Below are 23,005 nucleotides of genomic sequence, written 5' to 3'. Positions count from 1 at the left end.
CCAATGAAGGTTTCTGCTCTGAGCCCGGCCCTGCTGGGTCTTGTCGCGTCGGTACACGCGGCATCCTCGATCGAGTACTCGACTGTGACGGGATATTTTTTGCAGGACGAGACCGCAACCGATGCATCAACTTTTGACTATGTATGTGATAGATTTCCAAGACTGTGTTTACCTTGGGAGATGTTCCTCGTGATCTAACTATGCTTTGTATGGATGTATAGACTGCTGTCAACTTCGGCCTCATCAACCGCACCTACCCAGTTGACCAAGAGCTTAAGCGCCATGGCAAGGACTTCACCCAGTGGGAGCGCTTCTACCACCAGGTCCAGAAGCTGAACCAAGACTCTCACAAGGACGTTGAGTACAAAGTCCTCTTTCTCGGCCGCCACGGTGAGGGCTGGCACAACGCTGCGGAGACCTACTATGGCACCCCAGCCTGGAACGTAAGTCCGCGTCTCCCTCCCCTTACCTCCCACCCTTGAACTAACGATCCCCATCCAGTGCTACTGGGCCGAACTCGACGGCAACAGCACGGCAACCTGGCACGACGCCGCGCTGACCGACAACGGTATCAACCAAGCGCTGATCGCGCACGCCTTTTGGCAAAAAGAGATCGACGAGCAGCACATCCACACACCGGACAACTATTTCGTCAGCCCGCTGACCCGCACCCTGCAAACAGCCAACTACACCTTCTCCGGCCTGTCCCTTCCCGACGGGTCCGCGACATTCAAGCCCCTGATCAAAGAGCTCTTCCGCGAGGGCATCAGCATCCACACCTGCGACCACCGCCGCAGCAAGAGCTACATCCATGAACTATTCCCGTCGTGGCCAATCGAGAAGGGCTTTGCGGAGACCGACCAGCTGTGGAACGGGGTAACGGCCGAAACGAGCGGGGCGCAGGATGTGCGCAGCAGCACGGTGCTGGGCGAGGTATTTTTCTCCAGCGCCAGCAGCAAGCGCGACGCTTTTGTGAGTGTTACCAGCCACTCGGGCGAGATTTCTTCCATCTTGCGTGTTGTGGGGCACCGCACGTTTGGTTTGAGTACCGGGGCTGTTATTCCCGTGCTTGTTAAGGCGGAGAAGGTGGGTGAGGCTAGTGCTACTACAGCTGTGTCGTGGACTGTTAGTGCGCATTGTACGGCGCCGCCGGTTACAAGCGTTTCGGCTTGTGTTTGTCCGTCGAGTGCGGCGCCGGTGACGACGCCGTTGGTTACAGATGTTTAGATTTGGGGTTGGTATTGGAATAGATCTGATCCTTGGTTTGGTTGACTCTTTGGCTCGAAATGTATTGGTATATACTTTAGAGTGTATAAATGTAAATTTCGTGTATATAGATGTACATATATTTGGGTTTGCTTCCGAGCTAAAACGCGCCTATAGGAAAGGGAGGCCAGTGCCTTGCTCTGGGGTGTCCACATCGCTTATATTGTGCTCCTTCCCTTCTGTACTTTTATCCTAGCCTCCTCTTTTCTTCTACTTTCTCCCCTTCTTTCAGTAGGGATTCTCTCGCTCCATTCCGCGCAGTCGCACGCTCATTGCTGTCGTCGCTATATTACAGAGCTCATACCGGGCATTTTGATACAGAAGCCCACGCAACGGCCCATGATGCCAGCATATTTCCCAGCCCGACGATTGAGGTCATCATGGCTGGCCCGAACATCTGCCATGTGCCACCCAGTGTCTGGCTGTCCCCTTGTGGTGAGTGCAGCAGGAAGGCGGCATAGGAATACCGCGGCAACGAGATTACCCCTATATCTCCACGCGGAATCACCATATCGAGCAGACACTCCGAGAAGAGAAAATCCGATAAGCGCAAAGCTCAGGACTATTCCCGTCAAGGCCAGTCGAGAAGGGCTTCGTGGAGACCGACCAGCCGTGGACAACGTGCGTCCGGGTAGGTGCTTGACGGATAACTACACTCGAGTGAAATACCCGGAGATGAGAAAGAACATCCCCATGAGTATGATCAAGATGGTGTTATGGGGTGGGAAGGATTGCGAGCGGAACTTTCAGGTGCAGTGCCGCCATGGACGGTGGCTGTGTGGTGGACTATGATGAGGGCTGTTGGGAATGTGCGTAGGTTGTCGATCGCATGATTCTGGTGCTTGGATGGGAGATTAGTGGGCGCTACGAGGCTGGTTGGTGTGAATTTATGTATTTTCGGTCTTCAGGTGCTCTAGGTAATAGGTTGTTTCATTAAGTTCGAATTTGGAGATTGTGTTATCTTCTAGTGCTTCATAGTGTCCTGTTGGGCCAGGGGGTGTGAGGTGATGTTTGAGACTCAGATGTACCTAGACAGGCAGCGTAGGAGGTTCGTATTGAATGAGTGCACTGTTGCTGGCAGTATTCCACGCATAGGCTGGCTGAGGTGATGGGTAAATGCCGACACAAGCTCGGTTAGGTTATATCTGGAAGTGGGATATGTACCAGCCCTGGATACGCTGAAGAGCGAGGAAATCTAGTCCCCGTGTACACTTACTAGAGAGGCAGGTAGGTAGCGGAAAGTAGCTGCACAAGGGGTTCAGATATATATATATGATGGTTGGAAAATTGCATCTGCCTGGACCAGGCAACCCAAGTTTAAGGTTGCACCTACCGAATGATATCGGGTGAAAGTCAAGATAGTGAATGAAGAAATTACATACAAGAGGGAAAAAAAGAAAAAAATGTAGACAGACTAACCAAGAACCACTGCATTCCAGTAGTAGTTGTCGCGATCGAGCAAAAAAGGAAACACGTCCCCGGGAAGGCTCGAACTTCCAACCTCCTGATTAACAGTCAGACGCGCTAACCAATTGCGCCACGGAGACGGTTGCTTGTTATCCATAATTAATCTAGTGAATTATGACTGAGAGGAAAGGCGGTGAACCTGAACCCCACTACTTCTGCAATAACGTCAAAATTTGTCATATATTTTTTAGGCTTACATCATGGACGACTAGCTTTTAGTCAATCGTGTGATATCTTGACGTGCACCTCCTCCAGCTACTTCAAAGAATGAAGTATTAAAGTTTCTATCAGTTAATATCATCATTATAACAACTATTATTGTACCTATAGCTCCATATCGAAGAATAAGCCCCACGACGAAATTCACTCACTTGGCCTTTGTTGCCCCTGCTTCCTAAATAGTCATAGGGGGCAGATAGTCTGCTACCAGCAATATTAGCCAACGCTGCCAACGTCAACAGTCATCTTATTACGGACTATGCCCTAAGCAGGAAACTAACCCAAACATGTCTAGACCCTTTGTCATTACTACGCGTGGAATGATTCGTGGATTGGGGCGCCGACGCAAGTCTGATACGCGTCAAGATCCCCGGCTCACGTGCCTGGTCTATCATGCACCTCAAGAAAGAGGTGTCAGTGCGGAGTAGTTTTTGATCGGAGATTCATGAAAACCCGAGGCTACTGGACGCTACCTCCGAAAGGGGTATCGTGTATACCCGAGAAACATGTCCATTGTTACCATATGATTGCACCCTGGTTGCCGGTCCTTGTCCTCCCGGAAAGGGGATGACCTAACCTCGTCATAGAGTAATGAGCAAAGATCATAGAGTACTGTGCAAAGAGAAGAGGATCCCTGTAATCGAAAATAGATCCGAGGTGGCTCGGGCCCGACCTGCCACTAGCTATACATCGGAGAGGAGAATGCAAACAAAGCTAGAAGCCACCGTACAGGCCGCCACCATTGACACAAACTTCAGTGAGTGGCTTTACGTAGAAGCCAAGAGAATACCCTCCGCTAATTCACCTGTTTTGGACCCTGAAGCCTGGAAGTTGGCTTTTGGCCATCGGAGCCGAGAATCAGGTTTAGGTTACATGGGGGGTCCCGCCACTGACGACACCTCCCGAGGTTCCCCACAACCACTCTATACTGTGCCTGTAACTCATACCCTTCGAGTATGTCAGCAGAGAACACTCCGCCAGACAACCTTTGTTTTTGATGCTGGTCATCTTAAAGTACCTTGTCCTTGAATTTTGGGTTTCTTTTATTTGGGTACAAAATATATACCCGGGTTTCACGTGAAACTTGCATCAGATTTGGGAGTAGCAGAATCTTGATTCGGCCGAACTTTAACCCGGGAGACATCTCTACAGGAACTTGGAACATCATAAACCGATTTGGACGTCAATGACGCAAGATACCACAGGGTAGTTGAGGTCACCCGTATGTATCGAAGATAAATAGCTCGCATTTCGCCCTCGACGGATTTCCTTCATCATCAACAATCAACACTATCTCAAACCCAAACAAAACACATTTATCTACCCTTTACCTTCACAATGGAGACTGTTAAGGTTCGTTGCTTTCCCTTAAACTATTTGTCTCGTCCTTACCCTAACTTTTTCTGCTAGAACGCCGCCAACTACGTCGCCGAGACCGTCCAGGGCACCGGTGCCACCGCCTCGAAGGAGGCCAACAAGGAGGTCGCGAAGGACTCCGATGCCGGTGTCAAGACCCGCGCCAACGCCGCTATGGATGCGCTTGGCGATAAGAAGGACGAGTACTCCCACAACACCAAGGCCGATGTCCACAAGGGTAAGTCTTTGGGTTCCCTTCAATACACTTCACAAGGGCTTTGTTCTAACTCACCACAGAGGCTGCTAAGCACTAAATTCGCCAATAACTGAGTTGGTGTCTTAGAAGATGGAATGGTTGCGGTACACCTAGGGATATGATCTTCCTAGGATTCCATGTACAACACGCGTTTTCCTCGCAGATATCCTTCAGATAGATATGATTCGGCTCTCTCGAGTGCTACCTAACGAATAAACGTCTTTCAAGTTCAATCCTAGCTGTTTGATTACATTCAATTCCTTCCCAATTTGCTATAGGAGCTTTATATATAGGTCTATGAAGATTCCATGAAATGATTAGTGTTGTGCACTATGCCCTGGAAGAAGAAACCCGCAAAAATCTTCTGTACAATTGAATATCAAGTCCAATAAAGATCAAGCTCCATGACAAAACCTTAATCTTTACTTACGTTCTATCAAATTTCTGCACTTCCGTGCTAATCTACTGAACTCGACAAGGATATGCAGGCCCTTTAATAATATGGCGAGCTATTATAAATAGTTACAACACAATTCCCATAAGCCATGCTGGATCTTTAAGTATTTATGCCGTGGATTTTCAACCGCCAGTCGGTCATTTTCTGTGACCTATCTTTGCGTCCGCACGTTTTGCCTGGATCAGCCTATTTATCTTAGTTTTTTATTTTCGCTAGAAAACTTTTCATTTACAAGGGTCCTAATATTGACTTACCTAAATATCCCCAATAGTCAAAAATCAGCTGAATCCATATAGATTCTATAGCAAAAAACTTGAAAGTACTTAGACAAGTTGAAACGCAAAACTCTCAGACCTGATATACGTAGGTAACCTATGCTAAGCGAATAGTAACTCATATCCTCATCTGTATTATGATTGAACAAAGACTTTACCTTTGTCCGGAGACTGGCAACATGACTATTGGCTAGGTATAGAGTGAATATTCTATGTGGCTTTCAAAAGCTTTGATGGGTATTAATAATACACACAAAGTTTCACCCCAACTCCTTGACTTTTGCAAAATGTCAAGATAAACTTAAAGCCCCCTTCTGGCCTTGACCCGAACAAATCATAAAATATCTAGGTTATACTGGAAACAAAGGGCAGAACAATCAGCTTGACCAACAATGAAAAAAATGGCTGTGTGAACGCTTGTGACTTCTTTATTCTCAAATCTATTGTTATGTGATCTACGAAACTACTTTAGCCCATCTCCTCGCTTTCAGTCCCAATCAATACTCACACTCCATTACAATCTTCCATCAACTCATCTCTGACACATTTCACTCTAATTCACACAGAAACATACACTCGTCCCATCAAGCCTACCTCGCCACAAGATCAAATGTACGGTTATCAGGTTCTCGTTCATCTCGAGCGCAACGACGGCTATCTTTCTGATGTTGACCTGCTAAACCGAATCCGCGGTGCTTTTACGGGCTTCGGTCCTAGGGTGGCCACCGTCGGATACTACAACTACAGCAACAGAATACCTGCAAATTCCATTTCCATCGTTGTCGAAGTCAACAGGCCTGTAAGCCTAACGAATCAAAACAGGCAGTGGATGTTCGATCGGGCGCTACAAAGGGTCGACGATTGGATCAATGGATACAACATCAGCGGTCGGCTTCCGTTCGTTCGCGCAAATGTCTTCAGGTGAAATACCCCTCTTCCACGCGACGTTCTCTCTTTCGTTTTGTTTTTCTATTTCGATCTACTCAGAATGCAATGTTCTCGGTGCTGGTGTTACTCAACTATCAGATACCTTGAACCAAATTTAATCAACTTGAATTGCTGAAATTAATCCCACATGACGGGCAAGTTAATTCATTCCGTGTACACTGTAGAGCTAGTAACATTTGTTATAATTGCGGATACAATTAGTGCCAGAACATGTAGCCGATCCGAGATGAAGTGGCTTTTTATAAGTGTTCCAAGTAGATCCCTAGAAGTTGGTGTAATGAATCTAGAGCCTACTCATGCCATGCCGTATTCACTACCCTAAGACATAAGACATTCTCCCGCGTAAGCTGTTTGTCCATGACGAGCTAGTAAACGGTGCGAGAGTGCCATTTCCCTGGAATTCTTGATATTCGTGCAGCGATCGATTGGCTACGACACTCAATATATAGTAGGTCGATGGAATAATTTCTGTTTCTTCTTAGGTCTAGTAGGTAACACCCAGAAAGGCATGCTCGTTCAATATTGTCTGATCATTATTTCATTCTTCCAATTGATACTCTTTCGCCCGGAAGGAACTCCTGGAGCTACTAGCTCAAGTGTGAAGACTACTTATAACTACAAGCGTTTAAATCGCTAATTACAAGGCTGAAGGCTAAATGCTCGGTAGCTCAAAAGCCATTTTCGAGCGAGGGTCAGTCAGTGTGGGTCACCAGCATGAGGCTTGGCGAGAGGCGCGCGGGTTCACAAAGTTGATCTGCTTAAGGGTCACGGTGAGGTCTACCTCGACATAGACAGAGTTTCTCTATTATTTCTGGGTGGATGTGAATAGCGAGTTCCATATAGTGGCTCCACAGCCTATCAGTCTCGTGTGTTTTCTCTGTCACTATTCTACCACACTTGCATTAGTCCCTTGTTCGATCCTACCACTTGCCCAAGATACGCGAGATTGTGATTCATCAATTTCATTTCGTTGCCACAAGCGGGTCTCCGTGGCGCAATTGGTTAGCGCGTCTGACTGTTAATCAGGAGGTTGGAAGTTCGAGCCTTCCCGGGGACGCTTCTTTTTTGCAATATTACTCTTGCAATTGCTTTTTTATTGGTGAAAGGAATAAAATATATAGAAGGGAGGCGACAAAATTCCATTTTTGCAATGTGGGCGGGACCGGGTATGAAAAACTCAATTTCGTGGTTGTCGGAACATCGCTTTCGCTTGGCAGCTATCCGCGTGAGATTACTAGATGATTGTTTGAATGAAAATAGTCGTCTGTCATTGATTCTTATTGGATGTGGACTTTGGTATTGGAGATTGGGCATAGAATTGTTTCAAGGTTGTTTGTACCTGACCTGACCAACTTTGAGGTTCCGGGGTCACAGGTGTGCATGGTTCCAGGGTAATCCTTCGAAGAGAGAGCAACGGAACTCTGTCGAGCTACAGTGAGGGAAATGACGAAAGTTGATGTTGATAATTGCCCTCCGGTTACCTTTACTGCAGCGCACCCAGCATTGACATTTGCTATGGAAATACCCAGAGAGCGACCCTCCCGTATAACCTCCATCGCTCTCTCTGGGTATTTCCATAGCAAATGTCAATGCTGGGTGCCCTGCAGCAAAGGTAATCGGTTAATTCCTTGCGCTGGAATCGATTAGGAACGATGGTGGGTGGCTCGTACTACTTTTATTAGCACGCTGGGTTTGCTATGTCTGCCTTCACTGTCGTAGATCATTTCTTACCTGAGCAAGCTGAGCAAGCTCAGGGAGGGAAGCTTTAGTAGTCTCCCTTCACCCACATCTCCACTCTCAGCCAGCACACACACACTCTCACACACTCTTACATACTTTCACACACACATACCCTCAATCGCTCTCTCTCTCCTCCCTAGTTGCTCTAGCATCACAGACACTACGAACATGACCTCCCCTTCATCTGCGGTGCGTTCAGATCCCCAAGAATCATCAAAAATAGCAGAAACTGATTCTTGAAGATCTGAACGCACCGCAGATGAAGGGGAGGTCATGTTCGTAGTGTCTGTGATGCTAGAGCAACTAGGGAGGAGAGAGAGAGCGATTGAGGGTATGTGTGTGTGAAAGTATGTAAGAGTATGTAAGAGTGTGTAAGAGTGTGTGAGAGTGTGTGAGAGTGTGTGTGTGGTGGTTGATAGAGATGTGGGTGATGTCACGAAGGAGCCAGCTGGGACAACCAGCTGCATTCAACGAAACAAGTAGAGTGAGGAAGGAAGAAACTATGGGGGAGAGTCCGCTATTATGTAGAGAGCTCCCATGCAATTGTGCCCAGTCAGGTAAGTCAGGTCAGTTGCCTCCATCAGTCATGTGTCCCCCAGGTGATCTCCAAGTCCATCGTCTAAGATTAGTTACGGAACAAAATTGGCTTCTATTGGGGTATCTTTCTACCCTCAAGGATAGGTAGTGAGTGGGCTCAATGGGGGGATAGATACAGGTAACTTAACGTCCGTCGGTGTTCCTACCTAGAAGTTGACGACCTTTACTGCCTTTCTTTGGTGATATTTCCCTTGCGAATCATTGTGCAATAGATGGCTACCCGTGCGGTAATGATTAAATTCTTAGGTGGAGGTTCTAGTGCGGCTTGTAGTGGTGGATCAAAAAATCGAGTGCCTGATGCCTGGCACTCGTTCACAACAAGGTTACACATATATATTGAGTTGAACATCTGGACTTCACCATGTATCTTGACCCGAAGACAGGCGAGCTTACTGGCCTTTAAAATTCGATATACACTTAGACAAAAGAGTTGAAAAAGAGGCTGCAAATTAAGCATCTTACAAAAAGTATACACATGTCACTAAAGATTGGATCGTTCGATCCGATGTCCGCCGACAAGCTGCACGAAAAAGGGTAATGAATTGAAATATTATTGTGCTCATATCTCATAAACCTTCACCCGATATCATCAATCGTCTCCGTGGCGCAATTGGTTAGCGCGTCTGACTGTTAATCAGGAGGTTGGAAGTTCGAGCCTTCCCGGGGACGGTGATTTCATTTTTTGCTGGGCGCACGCACAATCGATTCAATTTCAATTTATTATCCTTTCTTCCTTTTTTTTCCGCAGAGAAACTAACCGACATCTCGTCCAAATCCCACACCTCGGAAAATGAACAGAAAACACATTCAAACCGCACTAAGCGGGAAGCAAGACGACTGAACGGAGCAAAGCCGTGTTTGATTGCATGCAGCTCATAGCGGATGGAGTGGGGAAGAGAAGCATAATTGGGAAAACGGCAAACTGAATAGGGAATGCGGTCAAGTCAAGTCTACTGCCAAGGACGCAATTTACTCTATGTATGGGCTGTGGTTCTCAATACTGCAAACACTAATCCGCCTATATCCTGGCATGACCCGAGATGGACGGCGGGAATTGCCCAAACTTTGATCTAGGAAGAACACCAAGCTGATAATGTTTTATTTACCCTGTAATGGAACACAGAAAAAGGAAAAGCCAACAATCGCGCAGAGCAAGGTGTTACTGTTAATTTGAAGCTAGTCAAAGCGAGAGGGGAGGATATGAAACAATCTCGAGAACTTGAAATAATCCAGACTCGCCGCAAAAAGAAACCATCAAAGTATGGACAGCAGAATTGAAGACCAAGAACAAGATCAAGAATTGATGTTGCCATTCACATATGTCGACCAAATTGAATAGACAGCAAAGCAACAAAAGGGGAATCCGAAGAGAGCCCTTGGCAAGATCAGACGGTAATACACAGGCACGAGAAGCACGAAACACGAACCAGGAAAACACGAATAGCAGCTGTCGAAGATGCAACCCTGAAAGAAGACGCATGGTCGAGAGGAAGAGAGTGGCACAGCATAGGTATGGATAACAGATCAATCTCGGCCCCATGAAAAAAATACCGCCAAACTCCGCAGCGGAAAGACCCTCTCTATCGACCATGTATAGGAAAAGAATAAAAAACGAGGAGACCGTACATACTCATAGTCCTGTAGATAACATATCGGCTGCAGCATGAACGCCGTGGGATCGAGCAGGAAGAAACGCCGGGAAAAAAGGTCCCCAGAGCCAATAGAAGGAACAGATTAGGAGAAAAACACACGCAAGAAACAACGTGTAAAGACATCAATCGAGACCGGAGCCGAACCGAGTACAACAAAGGGTATAGGGAGGCTGGCCCAGATTAACATTACCATAAACCCCTCTACGAAGGGCCGTCACACAAGCACACACAATATGCAAGGGGTAGAAGTTTGAAGCAGGTTAAAAACAGAACAGAGCATCGAAAAGAAGTAGCTGAGAGCCTTGGGGGTTTCAGGAAAGCGACAAAGAAAGAAAAAACAATGGCATCTCTGATGCTGGAAAAATAGGTCCCATAAAACGCCATTCTAGACAACGCCAAACCACAATCTAGTAGCCTGACCATCCTCCTAGTGGGCTGCCGGACTGACCCGGCTGGGGTTGACCGGGTTGCATGGGCGCACCCGCCCCAGCAGGCCAGCCAGGCATACCACCTGCACCCATGTTCATTGCCATACCTGCTTGCTGGGGATTGCCGGTCATGAAGGCTTGACCGCCAGGACCCTGCGTGGAGGGGTACATCGCCCGCGCCATGGTAGGATAACCGGCTGGAGAACCAGCAGCTGCATATTGCATTTGCTGTTGCATTTGCTGCTGCATTTGCGGGTGCTGCATCTGCTGGAACTGCTGGGGCATTTGGGACACCGAGGGGCGGTGTTGGTTGCGAGGGGACTGTTGAGGCTGCTGGCCATGGTGAAGCGGCGACGGTGCCTGTTGCGGACCTGCTGGCATTTGCTGACCGTATTGAGGTATCCCCACCCCTTGCGGACCCGAAGAGGACAGTGGTGAGGGTTGGGGTTGCGGTGGTGGTTGACCCCACATCTGTTGCGGCTGCTGAGAGGGATATGCGTAGGCACCCTGCGGCAGACCAGCCGACATGGAAGGGTTGGATCGCTGGTGCATCAGGTTGGGTGGCATGCCTGCGGGAATACCCCGGACGGGGGACTGCGCGATCGGTTGCTGATGCGGCTGCTGGGGAAAAGCTTGCTGACCAGGAACCATCGCTTGAGGAGGAATCATATGTTGACCGTGGGTAGAGTTTGCCATCCCCGCCGGTGGTATTTGGGCAGCCTGAATGGGCTGCGATACAGACAAGCCAGAATCAAGGGCAGTGGTTGCCTGGCCCTCAGATTCAGGAGCCTCACGGGGCTTCGCGTAGAATTCATCCAAGCCCTTCAGACGGAAGCTTCGCTGAGAACTTAAAAGCTTGTTGAAATCAGCCGCAGTCTGGGCCTGGTGAATGATCTCCGCGCCGGAACTAGTTCGCGTGTTGTCCTGGTACGGTTGGCCGGTCAGTTCCTGGCGTGAGCGCGGCATAGAATTGTAGTCTCGCAGCCGAGGGTCGTCGGTTGTTGCCATATGAATCATCGGGAGCTGGGCCAACGAAGTAGAGTTTGTAACATCCAGAGACAGGCCAGGCGGTAGAGGCTCGATCGTATTGCTGAAGATGACATCGTTGTGGGGAAGCGGCAACAAAGTGGAAGTCTGAGCCTCTACCGGAGGTTCTCGAGCCTTGGTGGCCCCAGGGCGTTTCTCACCGGCCATGTCTTCCTCAGTGAAGCCCTGTTTCCTGGCCTTGCTTTCCCAATAATCATCCCGAACCCGTCGACCGTTCACGATCACACGACTCCCGAACTGGCGGAACATGGATCTGGCGGAAACGATGGCGATTTGACGAGACCGATAGGAGTACGGAAGAATGTCTTGCGCAATCAGGTCGTCCTTCTCAATCTGAGAAGCAATAATCTTGTGCAAAGAGCGGTTCTTGTTGAATAGTAGGTATGAATCCCGATAATTCAATACTCGCGCACACTCTGTCGCTAGCATGAAGAGCTTGGTGCCTCGGTTGGGTACACGGAAAGTCCGGCATTTGTATTCACGACCGCCAAGCGGATATCCCATAGCATCCACCTTTGTCTCCCCCGCATCGTCAAATTCCTTGGGGATGTACTCATCGCCCTCATCGTTCAGCTGATCCGATGTATGATCCCTGACGGTCGGAAGCGCCTTGACTAGCGTCTTTGTCGGAGTGGCTTTGTCGGGAGGCGATGCAAGCGGCGGTGACCCGGCAGCCTGGTGAGGAAGGGGCCGGGGTTGCATTTGGGGCGTTTGAACCGGGGTACCCGCGGCTGGATGGTCGTTGGAGCTGGCCCGAGGCGTCTTGGGGGGACGACCACGCTTGCGACGACCTTGATCCTCTACAGGGGTGGGAAAGGTGGTTAGCAGGCTGCTGTAAGCAGAGCACGAAGCAAATGCGACCGGTTGAAAAGAAGGCGTAAGTGAAGGAAGGATGCGATTTCCTTGCGGAAGCGGAAGCGGAAGAAAAGACATGAAGAAGACCAAGGTCCCTCCTTCTCCCCTCCCATCGCGCACGTACCATCATCCTGATCTCCTTCTGTATGACCATTCCCAGCGTGATCTGGAGTGCGACTACGCTTGACACCACGGGGACTTGGCTCAGCAGGGGACGGTGCCGGCATAGCAGAGACTAGGAGGGGCATCAGTTTACAGGAAGGTGATCGGGGATGTCACAGCAAAGGTGAAAGTGAGTAAAGGGCAAGCGCAGTTGCCGACCGGCCGCTACAGACTGCTCGCGCGCGGGGTCGCGCAACAAAGCGACAGGTGTGATAGCAGCAAGCAGCAAAATCATCCGGCGCACGAGGAAGAGAGAAAAAAAGAAGCGATGAAGAGATAACAATGCGACCGCAAGAAAATACGAGGCAAAAGAAAACAAACATACCCGAGTTGCTCAGATTTGCCGGATCGATGGTCCCGGAACCATCAACGACCTCGCCTCCCAGTCCATTCATCGTCGAGTGGGAGCGAGGCGTGCCATACATAGTCGAACGATCAAACGGCAGCGAGGCCGCGAAATGGCGCGTCTAGGGAACGCGCCCTGGGGAGGGTTGGGATCAAGTCGCAGAGGTGCGACAAGAGGGGGTCGGTGGCGCAAGTGAGCGGGTATGCTAGGCTTGCATGCAGATGGGGGAGTCGGGCCTCTGAGGTCGATCGGCGGGAAAGGTTGGGTTAGAGGTGGTCGAATGGATGGAGCTTCGGGATGCGCTGGGAGTGCAAGAGGGGCGAGGCGGTGAGCGAGTTGAGGTGATCGATGGAGACTTGGATGCCTGAATGTTGCCTGATTCCAGGACCGCCTAGAGAGTCGGGAGAGCCACAGCCACGTGAGGCTGGACTGGGAGAGGGGCGTTCTGCAGGACAAAAGGTGGGCCGGAATACCGAGTAAGTAGTTGATAGTGGTCGATAGGCACGGACAACACAACCCCAATCAGATAAAGAAGTAATAATCCAGGCCCAGTCCCAAAATGACAACCAGTTGACCCACGGCGATGGGTCTCAAGGGGGCGGGAAAAGAAGATGGGGGTTTTGGGGCAAGGGGGGGGGGGGGGAAGATGTGAGATGTGCAGGTGCCGTTGGAATGCAGCGTCGCGTGATTAGTCACGGGAATAGAGAGACCGGGGAGGTATAAAGCCCGAATGTATGGCAGGGATCAAAGTAGTCCAATAGTAATCTCGGCTGAGGCGGGGGTCCAAGACAATCATAAAGAGCATAGAATAATGCAAATCAGTCCAGGAACAAAGCAGTCATAGAACATAACAAATAAATTCCCAAACAAGTAGAGAAGGACGTAAAGTTAGACGACCGGGCCAAATGGAGGAATAAGCCGATCAATAATGGCTGGCCTCGGAATCTCCCGCGGGGCCGCAGAACACACGAGATAAGGTGATATACACCGTGGAAGGGATAGGGTATGCTAGGCCTAGAGGTTCACTGAAGCTGAAGCACTCCACAGGCCAATCCGCAGTCTGTGAGGAATCCCCTGGGTGATAGGAAGGATCCGATAGTGGCCGACAGTGAAGGGTCAGATCTAGGAAGGACCCGGCGGCGAGGAGACCGGAAGTTCTTTTTGATCTTCTACACCGTAGGAAAGAGGGGCGTCGCGGGTACAGCGCGGCCAGGGTTCGGACGGCCCTAGAGCTGGCGGCGAGGAGACAAATGAGAGGCCTCGCGGTGGGTAACTCGCTTTGGCAGCAACTGGCTCGAGCGGAGGCCGATTTTCCGAGGTGGGACGGCGATCGATGGGGTTGGCGAGATGGAGGACCCTGCGTGGATAGGCGTGGACTGCATGGGCCAAGAAGGCGTGCAGTTATGCAGTTGCGTCGCTGGGAGGAACGAGGCGAAGAAAGGAAGGGGGGAGAGTAACCGTCGTACAAGTTGGATTTCAAATGGAATCCGCGGGGCCCAATCACGAGATCCTCCAGGTGGAAGTGTTTCACGCCCGGACGAAAGACCTGGCCGTGTAATATGGCATTGGTGCTAGCCTAGTGCTACAAGCAGTGTTCTTCAGGTATAGATGGGCTAGACTGATATTGAGGCCGAGATGAGACCGTGGTCTATAAAAATCCCTTGCCCCTCTTCAGGGTGCCTTTTGCTTTCCCGCCTCCATCACACAGCGAGGGCATACGTTCACTGTGATAGGCCTCCCAGGTCTCCCAAATCGCCGGCGGTCGGCTAGAATTGTGTAACTTGAAGTGTCTTAAAACCAAACTCCTCTTCAGCAATCTCAATGCGGCAGAAACAGAGAGGGACAATGATGAGAGAGAAAAACCAGTAGCTAGAATCGACCGCGATCTTGTCGGTTACTCGTACGATAGTTATGGCGGGAGATAACCATGGTTCTAGTCGATATAGTTCCCACTTTTGCAGCTCATGTATAGTTCGCGGAAGCCATGGATCCAGCCTCGTTTCTGCACGACAGCGCTAAAAACCACAGCCAACAGCCAACAGCCAATCCGGGTGGGAATACGCAATCGGATCATATCGGATTCAACGGTGAATCCAGCAAGTCAACGACCACGCGCGGGGGGGATGCTTTCTCCTCGGTGAAGGGCTCCAGGCATTTCTTGTTTTTGCACCGACCTTTCCTCTCTGGTCGAGCGATAATCTCCCGGAAAAGAGCAATGAGGGGGGGTTTCGGGCAAATAAGATCCGTGGACCTAAAAAAGGCCGATAAATGGGAGCTCAGGCCGCATCTTGTCAGCCGGACGAGACGAGCTAGCGACGTTTCTGACCTAGCGGGTTACGGAGGTGATGCTCATGCGCTCCGATGCCACCGTTAATCAAGGCTCCGGCGCCGTGGGAATAGATAGAGCGGACTCTCTACTTCTTCGCGAAGGGCTGGTTGATGATGTATGTCATGTATAGCGCGGTCGATTCAGACGATAACCTCCCGGTGCAGAATATGCAAAACCACCCGATATCTCTCCTGGCCAGGGTCTCCCCCGGGGATGGAATGGTCCTGTTCGCAATCTGCACGGAAGCCCCGCCGGGCTGAGTGGGTTCGAGTGGGTTCTCTCCTCGATATCCCCAGGGAGCAGATGACCTCCGATGCCCCAGACCGAACGGTCACTTGAGAAGATCAACGGCCCATGCGCACGACTCCAAATGCCTCCAAATTCCAAATACCACAGACGCGCGATCGTCCTTGGGCTCTGTGCCTTGAGCAGAAGAGCCCTCCCCCGACGGCTGTACGAGGGCGGGCGAAGATGTACAGAGTCGCACAATAACGACCATCGGCCTACCCCTCGCAGGACTAGAATGCACCGTACGCCGTCTAAAATGGGAATAGTCCGATGGTCCCGAAGGCGCGATACATGTTTCTCTCAGGTCCCACAGCAGTCCGGCCTGCGGTGCTGCCGTTTACACGCTTGGCTTCGGTAGTTCCCTCCGTGGATCCCCTTTCGCTCCTTCTCTTGCTCTATTGTCTTGTCTTGGTCACACAAAGCCCAAAGGGGCCCCAAAGCAACCCTAGGCTCTAAAAAGAGGCACAATGTGACTCTGCAGCTTCGAAGTAGGCCACGCTTAGGATCTTTCCGTGCGAGGCGCTCTCCATGGGTCCAAAACATGCAGGATCGCCATCGGAGCGACCCCAGTTCGATCCACCGATTCGGATGCAACATGCAGGTTATACGACCCTATCGGACACAATGATCTGGTATGAGGAGATTTTTCTGATGAGCGGGTAAACGCGCTGGATTGCTGCATATCCTGCACCCCTGATAGGCCTTTGTACGCCTCTGCGATCTACGACTCGCCAGCCATCACGTACAGAGCAGTTGACTTCAGGGCCCTGTAAGGTGATATCCTTGTCCTTGTCCTGGTTCGGCCAGAAAGAGCCAGTCTGCATTATACAGAGAATCTGTAAATGCCGGCATTCTTCAGACCAACCTGGAACCTGACCCTGGACCGTAATACCGCCGCAACAGCCTAGCCCTCTCCACACCAAGAAAGTCTTTTTTCCAGAGCAAGTGGAGACCTGTATGATTGAGGACCAAACGGGGATAGCCACATTCGTCAGCTCATTGTGATGAACAATGACAGGTTGACAGCCCCAGTCCCAGCATTCTTTCCCACGGCTTGTCTCAATCTTCATGTAAGAGGTTTCCGGTGCGCTGTTTCTCGAATGCAACGCAGCGTCAAGGCATCAAGGCACCATTCATCCAGAGATGAAGCAAACAGTGTCCGAGTTTCGCAATCATGAAGCTTTTTTCAAACAGAACTCCGACTGAAGAACCAGACCGCGGGGTCCGTCACCCTCGTGGGGGAGGCGCAGATCGCAGCCTATCCCAAGCCTCTCATATACCCTGGGCGGCAAGTTGAAGAGAGATGCGATGCCCTGATTCGACAAGGAAAAGAGAAGCCGTCTGCACAGCTGTGGCATGTGGACATGTCCATCACGCGCGTCCCGAGCAGCGACCAAGCCAAGCCTAGCCCCAGCATCTTCTTGTTTCTGTAACAGATAGACCTGGGGTTCTCGGAGCGTGGCGGGGAAGGAAAGAGGGGAAGCGACGCGTTGAACGGCGTGCATTCGCAAGCGCAACGAACCCAAGAAGAGCAGGAGATGATCTGTGATCTATCACGGTACGCTGGCGCCGGCTGGTACGAGGGAATAGCCTTAACTGCCGAACGCAAACCCTGTCTCGCGGGGTTGACCCTCTGCCATCTTCCGCCTGAGAAGTTGTCTCTAGGCCCCCGCGTCATGGCCCGATCAGTCTTGACGGCCGATCGTTGCAGTTGCCCTTAGGCCCTGGACATTTGCTACAGCGCTAGACATCAAGGAAATACCCCTCACAGTGGCGCTGTCTTTCCATTCCTCGAATGTAACAATAGGTAAGACCCTGTGGCGGGTGGCCTATTATACCGCCGTCCGGCTGTGTGGATTGGCTTTGAGTTCTTACACCCGGGGATGGATGGAAATGGAGGATTCTGACCGACGAGCGTGATGTAACGGGACGTGAGGAGGAAAAGGAAACCATGAACGTTGAGAGGTGGAGCAATCAACTTGAGATGTTGATCAAGGGATGAGCCTGAAGGCTGGGTAGTAGATGCAGGTTCATTGCCGATTTGGGGAATCCCTCCCGGCCAGGGCGGTCGTCGGTCGCCCTCTTGCATGAGTTGGTGTTAGGAATGTTTCAAGCTGAAGCAGGAGCCAGAAGGCGAGATCCCCTCGCGGCGCACGGGGGCGGTTGAACCCATGACCGCTAGATCGGGATCCGTAGTGCTACAACTCGGAGTCATCCGCTGTCGTGCAGTAGTTCCCGCTGGGAACGTTAGCATGGAGTATTATCGTCCTGGAGAGGTTCGGCAGCCCTTCCGGGGGCGATGCAAGAGGGTGAGAAAGAGAAGAGTTGCTGTCTTATTGGTCGTCCGTTGGGCAGCAATCTGGGAAGTTGGTTAATGATACAGGCCGCCCTGAAGTGTAATTCCTGTAGGGAAATCTATTTTGAAGCTCACAAAAGCAATGAGCAAGTCTTCCGTTCATCTGTGCCTTGCCAAAGCGTACGGATCGCTAGGCAGGACCCCGCTGAAGGTTGAGATGAGGACGGCCAGACAGCAAGTTAGAGAAGAAAATGTTTGAAGTGGATCAATTGCCGTGGTCATTTGACACCCTGTGCATATCAAGTGAAAATCCGGTACGTCTGATCTTTAGGATCGCAAGCACTGTGCCCGGTCATATACAGCCGCCTAGGATGGACCATCGCTGCATATTCTATTGAGGCCCTGAACCCCAACAGAGAATGGCTTGAAAACTCGGGTCAACTGCTTCAATATTGCATTAATAGTACTGTAGTATCTGGTTGACGTTCAGTGCTGGAGATGAGCTACCGCCAGGCCCACCGCCGAGCTAAACATGTAGCTCTAAACCGCTGTGTCAATGCTCGATTTAGTTGAGCTCTGGCCAGGAGGCCGATCCTCCAGTATGAAAATGAGGTGCAGTATCAGATCTGAACCCTTCATGACCTCTGAACGGAGAGAGTACACTTTGTTGTCCTTTGTCCTTTTGTGCCTTGCATTCACATCCGAACTCTGACAACATGTGCTCCATCTAGGCATAACAAGTCGGTTTCTTCGGTCTTCAGGGATTTGTTCACATCGTTAGTGGACCCAGCGTATTCGCGTGGGTGGAGGATTATCGATCCAGAAAGGAAATGCCCAGGAATGACGCCTGCGATGGATTAGTTTTGGAATGGCAGGGAGCAAGAGGCATCATTGCAATCGAGACAGCAGAGACGGTTTGGTGTGTAGAAACATCGCAGACTGGGTTCGATATGAAGCAATGTTCGACGTTTAGTGATGACTTGGCTGTGGTTTAATTGATAGAGATTTCCCAAAAGTAGTCGCCAAAAGATATCAAGATCAAACCCAGGTACTAGCCCCATTGAATGCATTGACAAGTACGGAGGTGCATTTCAAAAGTTCGGCGTCGCGCACCGACCACCACCTACTACACTAGGCGATTTTTAGCTAGATTATATTGTATTGTATTGTATTGCCTATAGCCTACCCTCTTTATATTCGTTACCACCATCTAATTCGATGATCTTTTTGATATGCGTAGGGATACGCTCAATCCAACGCTGGATCTTCTCCTGCGGCATCTCTCGCCATGCAGCTTGCCAAGCAATATAGGCCTCCTGCCTACTCTTTGGTGCGCCTTTCTTGGTTGTAACACGTTTCAACCAAGGCCAGGCAGGCTCAATTGGATTTAGATCAGGCGAATTGCCACACCAAATTAGCCGATTAACCTTAGCTGCATCAAAAACACGTTGTTGGATATAGTGGCTATGTGCCGGTGCTTTATCCTCTTGAACAAGCGTATTCGGCCGTTGAATAGCGCATTCCTTTGCAAAAGGTAATAGCTTTGGTATCAAAATCAGTTTTTGATATCGATACCAATCAATTCCACCCTTACGACCACGACCAAGCTTGCCAGTTTTCTGGTTAAATTTCCATATAGGCCTTTTACCAGCAGGTTGTCGTCGAAGATTCACACGACGCATCTGCGTTTCAAGCTCCCAATCAGCTTTTAAAATAGGCTCAATCTCGCAATTTAATTGCTCAATCTCTTGCTCAGATTCACGTTTCTCTTGCGCAGTTTCAGGTTTCCAACAATAATAAGGGCCTTTTTTATCATAGGTAAAGCAGCCCCAAAACATAAATTCACAAGCGCCTTTCCAACGCTCACGAATACAAGATCGAACAAAAGCTTCATCCTTGGAACGCCAAACTCGATAGCTACCACGTCGATGTAGTAGAATAACCGAAGTTTCATCGGACCAAATCACATTCTTCCAATCATCAAGTGTCCAAGCTTGGTGTTCAAGACACCAAGCAAGCCGATCAGCTTTCATCTTCTTCGTCAACCCAGGCTTCCGAGTTGGCTTCGTCTTACGTAGGCCGGCGTTCTTGAGGATACGCCAAATAGTAGCAGCAGAGATAATGATTCCTTCCTTGCTAAGCTCACCAGCAAGATCAGCACAAGATTTCTCTCGGCCATAACGATCCAGACGCACCTTAGATAGGATAGTCGTCGTTATTAGTTGGTCTTGCTTAGTTAGCCGGCCAGTACGTTAGGCGTCTTGTACAAAAGCATCTTGAATATTATTATGATTAACCTCAAAGCCTCGCTCGATTGCGCGTGCGTAGATCTTGTTGACAGCTGAGATAGATAGATTGGTAATCGTAGCAATCTCATGCGAAGATTTGCTAGTGTAAGCCTTTAAAGCAACCACGGTTGCTCTTGTGGCGATATCTGGCTGTTTTGGCATATTTTGAATAGCTCGTAGGTTGGTAGGTAGGTAGGCAGGTAGGTAGGTAGGTAGGTAGGTAGGTAGGTAGGTAGGTAGGTAGGTCGGTCGGTCGGTCGGTCGGTCGGTTGGTGGTAGGTAGGTGGCTATGGGAAGATAGAAAATAATATTATTAGGGGTAGTTCGACGTTACTGTGTGTATTCGTCTGTTCGATATGACTAGTGGTAAATATGGTGGTCGGTGCGCGACGCCGAACTTTTGAAATGCACCTCCGTATAAAACTCCGATTTCTGATGATTTCGCTTGGACCAGTGTTTGGTCAGTTCAGGATGCAAACGAAATCAACAAAATTCATGCCCAGAAGTGGCTGCCCCCGTTTTCAGAGTATGAGTGGAGCGCTGTGGGCCTATACACCGTAGGGGCGGTCGCGCCGCAGTGGAGGGAAGGTCGTGCCTGCAGGACACCATTTATTGGGGCATTGGGGATGACAAAGGCGGATCGAGTGGGGCGTGGCAAGATCGACGGGCCCAGCTCGTCCGAAAAGCGGCCAGCGTGGGAGTGTCCGTGGGAGGAGTTTTCCAGCATTGTGTGCCATGAGAGCAAAGCACGGAGGAACGGGTGGGCGGTGTTTGAATAGATTGAACCGGTCGGAGAAGAGTTCCATGCCGTGGAACTTCTACGGAAGTACTCAAAGGAGTAGGTGGGAATGTGTCCCCGGCGCTAGGGTTTGCCTGAGTCACCGCCCCGATTTTAAAGGAAGCCCGGCACAGCGACAAAGGAGAGCGTGCGATCCTGATTTTCCAGAGGCATGTTGGACTCAATTGGGGTGCCCTCTGATCGAGACTACGCAGTCGACCGATGGGGACGAAGAAGACCGAAAACGAAAACCATCGAATATTCGTCGCCGTTGTCGGCACTATCGTGGTGGAGAATCCACGACTCGCCACGAAGTTGAGGGGGTTCGGATTTCCGGACACGGTAATCCGTGGAAGATCGTGAGATCCCGCGGCGTTGCTAGGGTTGCTATTTGTAGTGCTGAATAAAGGGAGATAAGCTCCAGTCTCCACCGAAAAATTTTCGAAGCATCAACTGATCAAAAACTGGGTCTTCCTCCACTCGCCCGCCGTGCGAGGGTCTCGATTCGCCGTTTTGCCTACCACACCACTTAATCCCGGCATAGGAAACAAGAAGATGGATGTTTCTCAGTAGCTATGAGAGAAAGATCATGTTTCAAAACAAAAAAGACACGGAAGATCTAATTCGGTGGATGGCAAATTCTGGCTTAGTGATGAATCATAGGATCCGTTACCCTGTTATTCCGCGGGGAAGAATCCCCTTGTGAAGGCCCGGGTTGGTCGGGTTGGGAAGCGCTGGAACGGCCGAACGCGCCGTCGACCGGCTGGACCGTGCAGTGACAAGCCAACAAAGCACGCCAGCGCCAACAAGTTTGGTCTGGACCCTCTGGAAGCGGTGGTGGATCACCTGTGACACGGCAGACTTTTTGCCAACCTCTTAGCGCCGGGCTTGGGCCAAGTTCCCCATACTGCAGATCGGTCCCGTATAAGACTCGCTTCGGCTCGCTCTTTTCTTACTCCCCCCCCCCCCCTTCCCCCTTCGATCTCAAAGCAATACTTCCTACTCTTCAATCACTCAACCCATCATTTCACTGTCTCGATACCCGCTCAAGCTGGGCATCAGTTCTGTCCAACTGCGGTCAACTGCCAATCATCACAACTACACCACCTACATACCGTCGGCCGTCACCAGTCACCAGACGAGAATGACCGTGGCGAGTGGCCTCAATCCTCCTGCCACGCCGAAGCCCATGCCTGCGGTTCCAAACTTCACAAAGAACACCAACAAACGTTGGCCCCCCATGGCGAACCGCAACGCTCTTCCATACAAACTCACCCTCATCTCCAAGGAGAAGCTGGCCCGAGAAGCTACTGCTCCGGACCCCGATCTCCGCCGCTGTGTGGCTCACTTCCGCCTCCACTGCGGTTCCGTCCTGTGGACCGAGAATGACATGAAGTCTCGCATCAGCTCGTTCGACTTCGAAGAGACCGACGAAGAAGATGAGGATGATCTCCCCGAAATCAAAACTCAATCCGCGACCCAGAATGCGTTTGTCCGAGTCGCAATTACCGAGACACCCGAGACGGATGTCGTGACTCAATCATCGCATCTCTCGACCGACAGTGGTCTTTTCCCGGATCAAACTCACTGCATAGAAGTGAGCAAGAACATGTGCTGCATCTCGGTCTCTCCCATTGCCGCTTAGGCGGGATCCCACCTTCTCGACTACCACTACCTCGACCACCTCATCCTCCTATATCAAACCTCCCGACACTCCAACCATTTTCTGACCGACATAATGATTCATGATTCGACGACCTTTTACGATCCACCAAAACGACGCCTGTATATAGCTACCACATACCATTTAATGACACCTTTTTGGCTGGCCAATTTCAACTACTCGCAATTACTCGTAAAACATCGTATCGATCTGAATCCATCCTTTTCATCCCACTCCGGCCGTATATCCTTTTCGCCGGCCCTGCCTTTTCGGCGATCGCCACGGCCGATGA

At 50.4% G+C, this 23,005-nt stretch overlaps 8 protein-coding genes across 8 annotated transcripts; 4 read left to right on the top strand and 4 right to left on the bottom strand.

The window, feature by feature from the left end:
* Positions 1–3: 3 nt before the first annotated feature.
* N7482_007343 (phosphoglycerate mutase family protein) lies at positions 4–1,227 on the top strand (the record flags this gene model as incomplete). The annotated part of the gene is made up of 3 exons (XM_056689468.1): positions 4–141; positions 222–443; positions 502–1,227. 3 exons carry the CDS (start codon positions 4–6, stop codon positions 1,225–1,227), a joined length of 1,086 nt encoding a protein of 361 aa, XP_056541897.1.
* Positions 1,228–4,290: 3,063 nt separating this feature from the next.
* Positions 4,291–4,622, top strand: grg1 (putative glucose repressible protein Grg1; the record flags this gene model as incomplete). The annotated part of the gene is made up of 3 exons (XM_056689467.1): positions 4,291–4,305; positions 4,363–4,546; positions 4,606–4,622. 3 exons carry the CDS (start codon positions 4,291–4,293, stop codon positions 4,620–4,622), a joined length of 216 nt encoding a protein of 71 aa, XP_056541896.1.
* Positions 4,623–5,906: 1,284 nt separating this feature from the next.
* N7482_007341 (uncharacterized protein) lies at positions 5,907–6,221 on the top strand (the record flags this gene model as incomplete). Its single annotated transcript, XM_056689466.1, has 1 exon — positions 5,907–6,221. One exon carries the CDS (start codon positions 5,907–5,909, stop codon positions 6,219–6,221), a length of 315 nt encoding a protein of 104 aa, XP_056541895.1.
* Positions 6,222–7,246: 1,025 nt separating this feature from the next.
* N7482_007340 (uncharacterized protein) lies at positions 7,247–7,626 on the bottom strand (the record flags this gene model as incomplete). Its single annotated transcript, XM_056689465.1, has 2 exons — positions 7,247–7,478; positions 7,589–7,626. The coding sequence occupies 2 exons, from the start codon at positions 7,624–7,626 to the stop codon at positions 7,247–7,249; spliced, it is 270 nt and encodes an 89-aa protein (XP_056541894.1).
* A 204-nt stretch (positions 7,627–7,830) lies between these two features.
* Positions 7,831–8,259, bottom strand: N7482_007339 (uncharacterized protein; the record flags this gene model as incomplete). Its single annotated transcript, XM_056689464.1, has 2 exons — positions 7,831–7,877; positions 8,097–8,259. 2 exons carry the CDS (start codon positions 8,257–8,259, stop codon positions 7,831–7,833), a joined length of 210 nt encoding a protein of 69 aa, XP_056541893.1.
* A 2,381-nt stretch (positions 8,260–10,640) lies between these two features.
* On the bottom strand, positions 10,641–13,150 carry N7482_007338 (putative nuclear localization protein; the record flags this gene model as incomplete). Its single annotated transcript, XM_056689463.1, has 3 exons — positions 10,641–12,508; positions 12,688–12,798; positions 13,051–13,150. 3 exons carry the CDS (start codon positions 13,148–13,150, stop codon positions 10,641–10,643), a joined length of 2,079 nt encoding a protein of 692 aa, XP_056541892.1.
* Positions 13,151–19,110: 5,960 nt separating this feature from the next.
* N7482_007337 (uncharacterized protein) lies at positions 19,111–20,434 on the bottom strand (the record flags this gene model as incomplete). The annotated part of the gene is made up of 3 exons (XM_056689462.1): positions 19,111–19,115; positions 19,171–20,179; positions 20,282–20,434. 3 exons carry the CDS (start codon positions 20,432–20,434, stop codon positions 19,111–19,113), a joined length of 1,167 nt encoding a protein of 388 aa, XP_056541891.1.
* A 1,760-nt stretch (positions 20,435–22,194) lies between these two features.
* Positions 22,195–22,695, top strand: N7482_007336 (uncharacterized protein; the record flags this gene model as incomplete). The annotated part of the gene is made up of 1 exon (XM_056689461.1): positions 22,195–22,695. The coding sequence occupies one exon, from the start codon at positions 22,195–22,197 to the stop codon at positions 22,693–22,695; it is 501 nt and encodes a 166-aa protein (XP_056541890.1).
* Between the last annotated feature and the right edge of the window lie 310 nt (positions 22,696–23,005).

This window comes from Penicillium canariense (genome assembly GCF_028826845.1).
Source record: "Penicillium canariense strain IBT 26290 chromosome Unknown utg000004l_segment0_segment0, whole genome shotgun sequence".
Taxonomy (NCBI): Eukaryota; Fungi; Ascomycota; class Eurotiomycetes; order Eurotiales; family Aspergillaceae; genus Penicillium; species Penicillium canariense.
This window is presented reverse-complemented; position numbering and strand designations above follow the sequence as displayed.